This window comes from Drosophila gunungcola (genome assembly GCF_025200985.1).
Source record: "Drosophila gunungcola strain Sukarami chromosome 3L unlocalized genomic scaffold, Dgunungcola_SK_2 000002F, whole genome shotgun sequence".
In the NCBI taxonomy this organism is placed as follows: Eukaryota; Metazoa; Arthropoda; class Insecta; order Diptera; family Drosophilidae; genus Drosophila; species Drosophila gunungcola.
The window spans coordinates 1,432,544-1,446,530 of NW_026453178.1; the positions used below are offsets into that span (position 1 = coordinate 1,432,544).

At 36.5% G+C, this 13,987-nt stretch overlaps 2 protein-coding genes across 10 annotated transcripts in view; both read right to left on the bottom strand.

The window, feature by feature from the left end:
- The window catches only part of LOC128257142 (heparan sulfate 2-O-sulfotransferase pipe), a 44,166-nt gene extending 42,957 nt beyond the window's left edge, over positions 1–1,209 (bottom strand). For 3 of the 9 annotated variants that reach the window (XM_052988004.1, XM_052988002.1, XM_052987998.1), the window contains exon 1: positions 914–1,207. In XM_052988004.1, coding sequence (XP_052843964.1) covers positions 914–1,002 — 89 coding nt within the window. In that variant the 5' untranslated portion in view covers positions 1,003–1,207. Of the gene's footprint in view, positions 1–913 lie in introns of all 9 variants that reach the window. The other 6 variants (XM_052988006.1, XM_052988003.1, XM_052987999.1 and 3 more) reach the window with 5 other exon arrangements.
- An 8,252-nt stretch (positions 1,210–9,461) lies between these two features.
- Positions 9,462–13,987, bottom strand: part of LOC128257147 (uncharacterized) — a 64,870-nt gene continuing 60,344 nt past the window's right edge. Inside the window, exons 12-13 of the mRNA XM_052988012.1 lie at positions 12,414–13,346; positions 9,462–9,776 (exon numbers count right to left, since the gene is read on the bottom strand). Of these exons, the coding sequence (XP_052843972.1) occupies positions 9,462–9,776; positions 12,414–13,346 (1,248 nt within the window). The remainder of the gene's footprint in view (positions 9,777–12,413; positions 13,347–13,987) is intronic.

Here is a 13,987-nt window from a genome sequence, read left to right on the forward strand (position 1 = left end):
TTGCTGTATTTATCAAAAAACTATGGAGTATTTTTTTTATGGACTGTATTAACTTATGGAAAGGATTAGTTTTTAAAAACGGTTACTAATATTGTACCTTTGAAAATGTATTTGAATATAAACATACATTTTTTAACGTAAGAACGTAAATTTGGAAAAAATCAAATACATTACAAATTATAATCTTTATAGTAATAAGATAAGTTTTTAATTTATTTAGCTGTTTCTTCATAAACACATTTATTATTCATTTAACTACTAAATTTAAATTTACTACTACCGTTCTAACCATATTTACTGATATAAATCTTTGAGTATTAATCTTACTAGTTGCCATCAAATTTTTTAACTTATATAAAGAAATATTTAATAATCATATTCAATCAATTTGATAATAATAATAACATTACATATATTCTTAAAAAACATTGTGAGTCTGCAACAATTTAAATTATAGAACTATTAACCAATTCTGATGATTGTTTTTTTATATGTACAAATAGCTGCAATTAATTTAGTTGCTGGCAGTACTTAAAGTCCGAATAAAATGTTTGAACTGTTTTTGCCAGCAATTGAAGTTTATATTTAATTATATTATTTATCAAATGCGACGACCCTGAAATGTCTTTCACTTTTTAGCCAGCTGCGAAAAACGGAAAGTTAAACGCTTTTATGCTTTTTATGGAGAATCGAGAGCAAAGTCTTTTTTTAATCTTCAGCCGTCGAGGCGAACGCAATCTTCGATCTACCAACTCAATTCTCAGGCTATTCAATGGCAATTATGACCGGTTTTCAATTAAACTGAAACTGGAACTCAATTGCATTTCCTCTTTGAAACGAACTTCATTCTCGAGTGAAAGAAATATTTTCTCCTCTGATTTTTTTTCTTTTTTCTTGGATAGATCACACTTACCGCTTGGGATACGGTATGCGCCGATATTTGAAGGCATTTTCCACATCGCGCAGTTTCATTTTGTACGAACGTTCCGCGTTCAGCGACATCCAAGAACAAGAATTACACAAAAAACACAATCGCTTGAGATCTTTTTTAAACGAAGACCTTTCTTGGCCGAAAGAATTTTCCGGTCAGCACTTGGGTTCACTGCGATTCACGAAGAGCTACAGATATAGGTATGGGAGATATAGACGTCCGTAGAGCTCGGCGATCGCGGCTTGACTGAATGTTCCTGGGGGTACTTGGCCGCCTTTTTGGCCAACTTTAAGACGTTGGCAGCGGCTTACTGCTGTTTGCTTTTACCATTTTCTTCTGCGCACACGATCGCTCTCTTTGCCTCTGTTTATTCGCTCTTGCCGACTCTCTTTGTCCGGCAGTTGACTGATTTTGTGGACGTGACTGTAGCCCATTTGTTTGTGGTAACTTTTTTATTATTACCCGACTTTTGACATTAATCTACTTAGGCATATTTATTTAGGTCGTTCAAACAGTATAGTGTCTTATTGTTCTTCGCGCAAGGAATCTAATTTTGGGCACTTGTTTAAATATCCCCTGTTGAAACAGTTGGCTGCCACAACCTTAATAATAATTTTTTACTCAAAAAAAAGAAATACATTTCGTGTGATCCAAACCACGTTGGCAATAAAAAAAAAAAACTAGAAGATCAGTTCAGCATGTCTTAACTCTTTTTAGAGGAAGATAATTAGAATTTATAACAGGTTTACCTTTGAACTTCTCCCCCCTTAATGGGCAGTCGAAAAGTTGACCTTCCCGCTTTTGTAATTTCCATCGATTAGTTTTTGCCAGTCGTGCATAAATAAAAGATTCTTCTCCATTTTTTGGCTTCTCGCATCGTTCGTTTGCTAACTCTGGTTCTATGTATAATTTTGGCCAGAGTCAATTTTGAAATTTCTATAAGACTTGGGTTCCGTCAGTTTCCGCACTTGCTGTCCGCAAAGCTCAATGACCCTCAATCGTCTGTAGATACAGTGGCTAAAATAGGTCTTTTATATAGACATTCATGAGATATTAATTATTCAATAATGATTTACCTAACAAAAAAAAAATAGATTTCTGATAATAATTTTAATACATTTTAGATAGATAAATAGTATGTATAATTGCCGGAAAGCTAAATTTTTCTGTATTTAAAAATGTGAAACTCAAGGACAAGCAAGTTTGTTAATTAAATGCTTTCTTAACTAAATCGAACATCTGAAATAATAATACACAAATTATTAAATGATATTTTTTATTAAGAAGTCTTTTTTTGTAATTTAATAATTAAATTTTTTAATGATTAATATAATGTAAATGATTTTTTGTGGCACACATACTTTCTTCTCTCACTGTACCTTACTTGTCCACTGACTGGCGTCTGACGGCTGCCAGATTTAAGCGTTTACCCACAACTATCTGCCTAGGTGCACATTTTTTAAAAACGACAAAAAAACTGATTGTTTAAACTTACTAACCTTTTTTTATTTCAGCAACAAGCTGAAAATTCGTGTAAATTTCTCGATAACAAAGGCAAAAAATGGAAAAATGCCAGCCTCAACATAAAAACAGACAGATATGATAATAATGTTGAACAAAAAAAAAGTATTGCCGGCACATGCCTTTATTTTGTACGGTAATTATTTAAGTAACTTCTGTAATTAGCACCAAGAAAGCAAATAGTATTGAAAAATGAAAAGTGAGTTGCTGAAAAGGTGTTAGCCGATTGCATTCGATAATTGTTCAAATCGATTGAAATAAATGAGCTATCCGAGTAAATCGACTCTTTCTCCCAGTTCAAAACATGAAAGGTGAGGACTTGTTTGGCTGTCAGTTTTCGGGTTAAGTTTATCAGCTGTCCCATTGTGGTTGCTCATTGCTCACCAAAAGTTGGCTATATCTTTGCTCTAAGGTTTTCGTTTTTTTCTGCTGCCAACTGCTCGTTTGTTGTTGTGCCGAATGTGCTGAGCTGGCCACTCAATTGTAAACAACTGCAATTGGCCCTAGGTGCAAATTTAAATGGGCGATTGTGTGTGTTTGTGGCAGGTGTGCGTATATATTATATTTGCCCGTCGTTTGAGAGAATATTTTACATAGCGGGGGTGTCCAGAACAGTTGGTGATCACTTAAACTTAAAACATAAAAACAAAATAAATCATTTATAGCTTAAGTATCAATTTACATTTTTTAAATATTATTGTTTTATTTAATGACAACGTCAAGAATTTGGCACGAAACTAAAAAAGTAATACTTTTTATTAAATTGTATTTTTTCAACTATTTTATAGAAATATTTTACACGTTTAAAAACAAATATCAGCCTATATAAAGCTTCGAAATTTTACTATCTCAAATCATTGAAAAATAATAAAAATATTATTTGGACTGTTTTGTTAAATTTAACTTGATCTCTAACCCAAATTAGTTTTTGAATAGAAAACATTTTTTTATTGTAATGTTTTCACAACATATGAACATATGATATGATGATCTCTATTAAAAACACCTTTTGAGAAGAGAGTATTTGTATTATGATCACATGTTTTTTTTTTTTTTGTATTTCAATTCATACCTTGATGTAAAATTCTTTATGAATTCTTATTGGCCTCACCTCGTTAGCGTTTTTCGAGCTTTCTGTCGCCTACGTTTATCATAGCCATTTTGGCCAAGTCCGGGGGCCAGAGTTGCCAGGGCCAGAAACAGAGCTGCCGGCCGTAAACACAGAGTCACAGAACAGGGGGAATCTGGCGTATATGCAGCACACAACACGAGCATCAGGCTCTCGGTGGCTTATGTTTTATGCGGGTTAACGTGGGAAGGCTCCCAAACCAAAAACCCAGTGCCAATGCCAATCCCAATTCCGACCGGTGAGAACCCACGCCTGAGGCAGTCGGCTTGGCTTTAACACCATCTCTTTCGATGTTCCGAATTTTCGAGGATGTCCACCGATGGTCGCCCGGATGCGGGCAATCAAAATCTGTGGCCTACTTGACTGCCAGCTATTTGGACACGAGTTTGAGTTTGCCTTAGTTAGCAAACGGTTTTCCCCCAAGCGTCTAACGGAACAGTTGGCATTCCAGCCACAAATGCCCCCAAATCAACCATTCACCCATCCACCTACAGCCCCAAAAATTGGGCTAATAAAGACAGGTCCTCCGTTTTAAATTTCATTTTTTTCTTCAGTTTTATTTTTGCTTAAAGTTCTTTTTTTTTTGTTTTAATTGTCTTGGTTTTTAAATACTCGTTTCATCTATTTGATTCAGTGCGTCATTATTTTAAGGTTTTCCTTTTTTCATATACGTATAATATCTCTATATAAATATTTGGTTTAGTTTTATTTATCATACAAGTGAAACTTACGCTATCAAACGGCGAAATAAAAATGTATGGGGAAGTCAAAAATTGAACATAAGACGTGATCTCCTTTCTCTTAATTCATCTCATTGCGTTTCTATTTTGAGTTTTTTAATTAAATATGCGTAGACTGTACGCAGTTTGACTATTTACACAGCTGTCTGTTTTTTGTTTATTATTATTTACCATGGCGCGCAGAGTTATCATTTCTTTTTCGTCTACTTTATTTTCGAACATTTCAAATAAATTACATGCAATGTTTTATGCGCGGTCATAATTCAATTTCTTCGTTCGCCCCCGTTTTTTATTTGTATTTTATCTTTGAATTCTACTTTAAACACAGTTGGCACAGAAATTTCCATAGTTTGGTTTGGTTTGGTAGAGAGAAGGAACTGAACCGAACTGATGATTGAGATGTGAGTTTATTTTTGTGTGTGACAATGGTGGCCAACAAAGTAGTTGCAGCTCGGATCGATCCAAGTCCAGCTGGTCTTAAAGCTACTTAGTTAAATGCACTGCCAACCATACTTTCAATATTTTGGTTTTTCCCCAATTGCCGGCAGCCAAAATGCATTTTTGGCCTAGGCGCCGTTCCTAATTAGTTAATTTAATTTGTTTTCGATTTTATATATTTTCAGTATTATTTTATCTCTTATTTGATTGGGTTTAAAATATCCTATATGTGTGGTGTGGTGTGTGTCTGGAAATAATAATTCTTTGTTTTTCATTAAATTGTACAAAGTGCGTTCCGTTATTTGTTTTATTTCTTTTTCGGCTATAAATATTTAGGTTATTTGCTACCAAAAAATGCCAACCGAAAATATTTGATTTAATTTATGTATATATCGTTTTCCTTTTACTTTTTTATGCTGGCTAAATCATATATATATTTTTTTACACACATGCTTTTCGGTACAGTTTTATTGAAGTTGAAATTTTAATAGGTTTTTATGGATGTGGATGCGGCATGCAGATGGCATAGGTTCTTAAATATTTAAAATTTCCATTGCAGCCAGTTGAATTTTCTTTTTTCAGTATTATAATTTTTGTCCTAGTTCTGGTGTCTATAAAATAAAGTACTTATGTCTTGTTTTTTACGTTTTTCTTTCGTTTGCTGTTTGCTTAATCCTACTGCAACTGCCAAAAGTTTGATTGTTTATGTGGGTTATGGGCCGTGTCTTAAATGGTAGATTTGCATACAGTTTATTATTACGCTTTGCTTGTAGTTTTTACAAAGTTTATGTAACTTTAGGAATATAACTTACTGCAGCTACTTATGGGAAACAATTTGTGTTCATTTTACGAACATAAATGCTGACATTAAACAAGTAATTGCTCGACAGAAATATTTACATTTGATTGGCTAGTGTTTGTATTCTTTTGGCAGTTCTCTCGATTAAGATGAAAAGTGAACAAATCTCTGGTTTGGAGTTCTACTTAATTCATTAATAACAATTGCATTTTATTAATCTTTTGTATCGACTTGTATAGATAATAAACCACTAAGTGATGCTCTTTGCTTATGAGTTTGTGCTGTACGATAAAAACTCAAAAGTGCTGCCATCTTAATAGACTATATAGCTTATACCTATACAAATATATGTATATATCGTACCGCGCCTCGGTTGTGAATATTAATCATGTAAATGCTTCGATTTGCTTGAGTTTAAACATAGTTCAGTATGTGCATGCCTTAGATCACAACACTTTAGAGATTCCCTTCGACTTTCCCCAACTCCTTTTCAAATGCTGCTAACAGTTTTTATACCTAGTCTAATTGCTTAAAAGTTAATGCCAGAGAGGCCCTACGCATAGGGATCTGCTCTTGGAGTTGCTCTTCTATACAATTTCATTGTAGTTCATGATCTCTTCCATTTAGTTTCTAAATGTAATTTGTTTACTTCCTTTTAATGGGTGCTATGTGCTATGTGGTAAATATGCCGAAGGCATCTACGAACTGCCCACAAATTTTTTGCTCTCTAGATGATCTAACTGCTTTAAAGGTACCTAATTTACAATAGTTTTATTTTCTCTTTTTGCTTGCTGTATGTAGTCTAAATAAAAAAGACGTTGTATCATAATAAATTATAATGAAGTCAAGAGTGGATATCGTATAAAAATACCTTTTTTTTTAATCTGTAATGTATTCAAAAATGTTGATGATTGAGATTTTTTTTTATATTTACTTGTTTGTTTTTCAATATGTTTTGTAAAAAATGAAAATATTGGTTTTGTATTGGAAACCTCTGAAGAGTTTTATGTAATATTAATTATTTCGAAATGTTTGAAACTAGAAATTTATATTCCGATAGGTATTTATTAGACACATAATATAATTGATTGGATTGATAACACAATACAAAAATATATAAGTACCACCTTCTTTATTATTTGTTTTCATTAACATTTTAAAAGTAATCATAATTTGCAAGCCTTGACTTCTTTTTTAAAATCAGGTATACAAGAAAACCTATATACAGACTAGTTAATTAGGAATAAAAACGCCAACAAAATAAAAAAACCTAAAAAAAGTAAAAAAAAGCTACCTTTAACATTATTTTAGGTAATAATAAGTATAACATTTTCCTTAAGACTACATACACACATTTTTGTTTCTGCTCATTTTGTTACTCCCAGAAGCGTTTAGAAAAAGTTATCAGCTTAAAATGTAGTTTCATTTAGTGTTCTCCTACCTCCAGGCGAGTCGACTCTGTATCTTTAAAATCTCCAGGCCAGATTTTGAACGGGATCAGCGGGCCGATCCATCGGTCAGGCCAGCTCCATGGAAAGCTCCACATGATCATAGTCATAATCGTAGGTAATGCCACAGCCGGCGGCAACATATCACACGGTGGTCTCCCGATCGACGTGGATATACTCGACCGGCTGGAGTCCGTGTCAGGAGGCCGGATCGATGTAGAGCGCCTCCTTCTTGAAGTCCTTCTTCAGGGTGCCGATGCTGGCGGCGGATACGTTGCCATTGCTCGCTCCGTTCATGAACCCAATGCCCACGCCGCCCATTCCGCCCATGCCGCCCACTCCGCCCACGCCCATGCCGCCAACCCCGGCGCCCTTCTGCACCACCGACTTTTTCCGCTTCCTCATCAGCCCGAACATGCAGAATATGAGGCAGGCGGTCAGGGCGGCCGCGATGCAGCCCAGAGCGGCGAAAACGCCGCCCGGCAATTCCAGCAGCTTGCGAGCGGTGCCGCACTCCTCCTCCGACTCGTCGAACCCGCTGGGACAGTTGTGGTGACCTGAAAAATATAAAATAAGGTCAAAGGTTATTATTCAAAACAGAATTTTACAAACTATAGCAACAAAAATAGCATTGATTCGAAAATTATTACCAATTGAGTTCTTATAACTAAACCTTAAAAACTTATCCAACTTGAAAGTTTTTAAATTCGGAGGAATTGTTTCATTATATCATTAAAGCCAAAAATTTACTTCATTTTTGTTTCACCTTCAGTTCTTAGTATACAATCTGTTTTTATAAACCTTTCTCATAAATAAAAGCATGACTTAACTTAGCAATATATATATAACATATGTTTAAGCTTAACAGTCTTATTAGAAATGTTACAATTAAAAAAAATTAAATAATATTAAGATACATAACTTCCTATAACATTTATTAAATAAATTCAGTTTTTTTATGTACCTTTTGAATTGGACTAACTTTAAGGTTTCATATTTCCAAGTCAACATATTTGCCTTTGGGTGGAATGTTTCTCGTGTTGCAAGAACAGATGCAGTAACCGAGATAGAGGCAGAGTCGGGCACTGATTGAAAAATTGAAAGTAGATTGGGTTTTGGGGAGGGAGCAGCGCTGCTGGGTGGCCTACTCTAAGGTTACAAATTGAATGCAGTGTCACTTGAGTGGCCCGTGGGGTCCGAAAGCTTGTTTAATGCCCTGGCTTTTGCGGTTAACCTGCTCCAGATGCAGACGCGCCTGGTTGCCCATAAATAATTGAAGCTAAAAAGGCAAAGGCAAAGTCCGGGCTGGCCTTTGAATTTTTTCCACCAAGCGTACGCTTTAAAGGGTCTATTCGGCTAGAAAAGTATAAGTAAAATGCAATGATTTTTTTTAACCATTTAATATGGATTTAATTTGTATTTAAAGCTTTAAAATTTCTATGATATATTTTAGTTGGAATATTTTTACTAAATAATATTTTGAATAAATTGTCATGAAAAACAGTGGTAAATGACATCTAAGTAAAATCCAGAAAAATCTAGAAATGTTCATCATAAGAGTTTGGATTATTTTTAAGCAGGGTATTTCAAAGTCTATAAACTTGTCAAATTTCTCCTAATTTTTTCTGCTCTTCATCTCTCAAGTGCATTGCAAATAAGTTTCGCACAGCTGTTGCGGCCATTTGGGTTGGAATGCTAGGGGATTGGGATTAACTTTTTGCGAAAGACATTTCGGGGTTTTGCTGGTACGGGTTTGTCCAACAACCAGCTATTCCACCAGTCGGCCAGCAACGGCCAACAACCAACCAACAACCGCCGCCAACGACAACGACAACGACAACCGACCAACGAAGCAACTAACAACCAGCAGGAGTGGTGCAGCCTGTGTGCAGTTGTCAGGAAACTTTGCCTGATTACAAAAACGTGGACAGCTTGCCTTGAAATTAACAGACAAGCCAGCCACAAGTCAAATTTCGGTTGCCTACTGCCAAGCGCACGCTGCAAATGGATAGCCCCGAGCCCAAGAACTAGTGCCAAATCACGTTCAAATAATGCAAAACTCCAGGCCGAGAGGGGAGATCAAGGACTCTTCCTTAGACTACTAAACACAGAATACTAAGCCAGACGATCGAATACAGAAATTGTATTTGAATATATAGTTAAAGTTTAATAAAAATAATTTTAAATTAAATGTTATTACAACATTTAACGAGTAAAAGGCTTCTTTTTATATTCTGAATAGTCTCTTGTTTTCCTTTTAAAAGTAGTTTTCTTTGGACCCATATTCTTAAGCACATCGAATTTTTTTGGACACGTCGACTTCTTTTAACTATTTTATATTCAGTGGTCTTATGCAAAAACCAATTCGGCAACCCTCTGAGAAATGGTTTGTGGTCCAACTGGCAATCTGTACTTACCATCACACCACAGGCTGGCCGCAATGCATGCATCAATTTCAGGACATTTGTATTCGCAGTCCGACTCCTTGGGAAAGAAGCCGAATTCGTTCAGCGTCTCGTTGGCAGTGGTTCCGCCTGCAGAGCCTCCGGCATTGGCAGCAGATCCTGTGCCGCCCAGCCCCCCAATCCCTGTGTTCGTTCCCGGGGAGGATTGCGAGGAGGTCTGGGAGCCCATGCCCGTGGTCACGCTCGCATTCACATGCAGGTCCAACTGCTGCAGCAGGGCGTTCTTGGTGCGATGGATCTCCAGCCACGTGAAGGATATGTCGCCGGGCTCCTTCAGGATGGGCTCCAGCACCAGGCTGATTGGTCTGGAAAAAGCACAGATTGAAATCGAAGTGGTAAGGTAACTATGGCAAACAAAATCTATTTAAACTCTTTTGATGCTTAAACTCATAGACATTTTTTTTTTAGGAAATTATAGCGTTTAAAAACTTTTAAAAGTTTTGTTTTTTAAATCTAATGCTTAATAACAATTAAGAAAACCACTTTGCTTAAAAAGAAACTGGTAGAACTAATATCTAATGTTATCATTAAATGAATTATTAATTATTAGTTTTTTTTGCAATATTGTTAAGTTATTTTTAGTGTGTGATACTTTGAAATCTGATTTTCTGTCTCTGCTTAATTTGTTCTTGATATAAATTGCAAGTGATTGATTTGATTGCCAAAATAGTTTGAGTATGCAAAAATAGTCTGTAACATATTCATTCTTTTTTGGCAAGAGTCTTGAAGCATCCTCTTTTGCTTTTCCCTTGCGTTTGTCATGCTCCAAATAACTTTTAAAGCAACTATCTGGGTATATCCCTCACCATTTTCTTGTTATCTCCACAGCCTAGTAGTTGCTCAAGTGCAACTAATTAGTCGCAACTTTCAAGTTGCCATAGACAAAATATCTCGTTTGTAGTTTGGCTTAAGTCGCGGATTAAGCGAGTTAGTCTTCAAAGTTTAGTTGAAAGCACAATTGGATTCACTGAAAATCTATATGAATACCATATTTAACCTACTATTAGATTTTAAATCCTATTTTCGGATGTAACTTTACATAAAATTATGCGCATTTTTTATTGTAATTATAATTTTCTTCATTTAATTTGCTTCCCACTTCGCTTTCTCACAAAACAGCTTCCATATTACACTGCTTTCGTGTGTGGCAATTTTAATTCACAGCTGAGTTGAAAAGCTCACAATTAATTATCTAAAAAGGCTCAACACACTCATTAGCCAGCTAGGATATTCAGTGCAATGTCCAATTACCCTTTGGGGTCCCATAAAAATATGTTTTCACATGTCGTCCACAATGCAATATTCCTACTCTTCTTTTTTCCACCCATCCGTTCTCCCTTTTTTATGTTCTGCGGCGACAAAATTGAGCAAAATGCAAACATGGCCAAAAGGGGAAGGAAAAAAAGTTGACCATAAAATTTAATGGCAACACGTTAAAAGCAGGACCAGGAAAAGGGACACAAGGTTGGTCAACTGCCCAGACTTTTCGCCCCAAGAAACGAGTGTAACGTCCAGGTTCAACGGTTCATTTCGGTGGCACGCACCTTGGACATAAATTGCCCGAGCACATACGGCCAAGTTCCAGCAGGCAAAATGTCCTTACCTACTGGTATCTCCCCTTTCCACCCCACTTTCCACCTGTCTTCGCTTCATTCTCGATTTGCATGCTTCACGTAAACAGCAAAGGTTGAGCATATAGGACTTTCTTAATAAATATGGGTAGAAAACCAAATTATAAAACAGTAAAATGAAATTATATATTATAAAATTACTAGCATCTTACAAATTTTAATATTTGTATTTTCAAATTTGTGTTTTTCTTTTTGCAAAGTTACAACTTCTTTAAGTTGCTGTTTATTATTTTCTACTTTAGGATTAGTTTTCAACCATCCCTGAAATTTTGGTTTAATTTTCTTACCAAACGTTTTATTTTAACTATTTTGATTAGCCCAATGGAAATGCACCTTTTGACAATGAAAGAACTTTTTCTTTCAAATCTTAAAACTTCTAATTATTTGACCTTCAATGTATAAATGTGTTCATGTCTGACGGCCATGTTTGTTCGCCCGGACTTCGTCTCGTTTACGTTTTCATTTTTTCCGTCCCTCTTAAATAGCATATTTCTTTGCGCTCAATTTCCTGTATTTTGTTGCCGTCATAGCCATTTCCTGTTATTGCATTTTTAAGCAGGACTTTTTGATAGAGCTCTGGGGAACAGGACGTCGAGGTCGAAATAACAGCTACCGGTGCAATAAGTGCAGAAGTTTTTTTTTTTGATATATTAGCAACTATTAAAATGCAATTAATTTTGAGTAAAAAATTCCCAGAAATACTCCAGCTAAGAGGCTTTCTGTGTAGAGTTCAGTTGCTCGAGTGGACTTAGTTCACATGCACTTGATAATGGAAAGGAGTCACCGTGCCATTAGGCATGAAGTGTCCTCTCTTTTATTTGTGTTTGGGATATTTTTAGAATTTTTGTGTAGAATGGGTAATTGCTCGGGCAGAATGGTTGGGTGACATCAGAGCGTGAAATTGTAAATATTTCACCGTTTACTACTGCCAAATACATGAGGCTTTATATTGCCATCTGTAATATATTTGCTTGCTTTTATTTTTCAACAGATTTAGCCGTTGTTGGCGAAAATATCTTTTTCTGTATCTAACAAAAATATCTCATAAACATTTTATACCCCTCTGCATGGGTATTATTACTTTTAGATTTTTCACTGATTTATTTTTCATTTCATTAATTTTAAATTGTTTTATTTTTAAGACATGGCAACATTGAACTCAATGCATAGTTTTTAAAATGTTCATAATAAAAATAATTATTTTACGATTGCCGGGAACTTTTATTTAAACACCCTTATATAATACTCCAAATTTATTCTTCTTTATCTTGACCATTTTGCGTAATAAAACTATTCTATTTTTCTACTTACTTGTTCATGAACAAGGGCTGTCCATTGGTCCAGTCCTTCGGAGAATATGTGTAGCGACATCGGCCTCGGACCACTTTGCGCCGGACACACCACCCTCATGGGGCGCAGAGGTCGACCCGAATATATCATCAGCCGGTTCTTGGTGTGACACCTCATGGCATCTTCAGAGGTGGGATCCACGGGCAAATAGGCGCCCCACGTCTGAACGAAAAGCGACCTCTCAGCCGATTGGGCTTCAATGTACCACGCCAAACCTTCGCAACTTGCATCCTGCGTTTTAAGAGGATATTTAAGCTCATCCTCCCCTCCAGCTCCCTTGAGTTTCAACTGCTTTCTGCAGTCCGGTTGTCTTTTGAATTCATACGAAGCCGAGAAGAAAACATCCGCAAAGTCCTCCGATATATTTAATCTCGTGACCGTAAAAGAAAGCTCCATAATTCTCGAGTGGGAAACGAAGGTAAGCGGTGCATTGCTATACAAAGCACTGGAGTTATCGCAGAAGCAACCCAATTGGATTTTGACATCCCTAAATGGCACATCGAATAGCCGGAGCTCTGTGATGCGACCCTCGGGGTCCAGTTGATTGCAGCGGGGTCTGCCTGTATGCAGATCCGAGTCCGTAGTACAGGCTGTACCCTCGCCAAACGAAACGTTGTGAAGGACCAATTTTACCCGTTCCGAAGGACCCGCTTCAAAGCGATATAGACAGGTTATGTTCTTGGCACCACCTCGTCCGTAGAGGAACACATTCCGGGGCACCTGGATGTTGCCCTTGCGCTTCTTGAAAATTCTCGAGCAAAGCGGCGGTACAGGATCCTCTCCCCGCCTTCCCGCCCAAGTTTCGCCACCTTGTTCCGTGTCCACAAACTCGTAGTTTAGAGCAAACTGGGCCGGAAATAAGGCAGTGCCTGTATGCGTGTGGAACTCCAGTTTCTGCAAATGGAAAAGGGTAATGGTTAGGATGCACTAAAAACATGTTGGCTTAAACAATGGTTACAGTAAATATAAATAGTAAAATATTAAAAAATTGCTAAGCTCATAAAAAAACTGTGGATATTTAAACATTGACTTCACAATTGATTTTAACATTAATGTTCTACACTTAAAATAACTATATTAGCTGGAAAAAACAAAAACTGTGAAGTTGATTTGAATTTAAGTTAGTGTTCTAAAATGTTTTGAATTTGTTTTTTAAGAACAAGCTTCTTTTTTGAAGACTGCTTGTGATTTATGGATCTTATAGATATTTTTTAAAATTTCTACAGATTTTGGTGTTAGTGTAGAAATGCACAATGCGCGGAGGCTTCAATTTGGCATCACAATATTTGTAGTTCATATTTGTCAACGACGAGCGACGTCAAAAAGGCTAAGCAAGCTTATTGCGGTTGTCGGTTTGTCCGTGCATGCCGCCAATGCCGCCTCCCTGGCCACGCCCACGGCCACACCGCCGCCCACTTCAGCAGCCCACCGTATTTGCCTTTGTGTACTATGTGCGGGACGTTCGGCGAATTTGAATTTGGCGCCCGCCTCTGGGAAATTTGCTTTGCTCCTTCGTTATTTGTGCACGTCTGGCG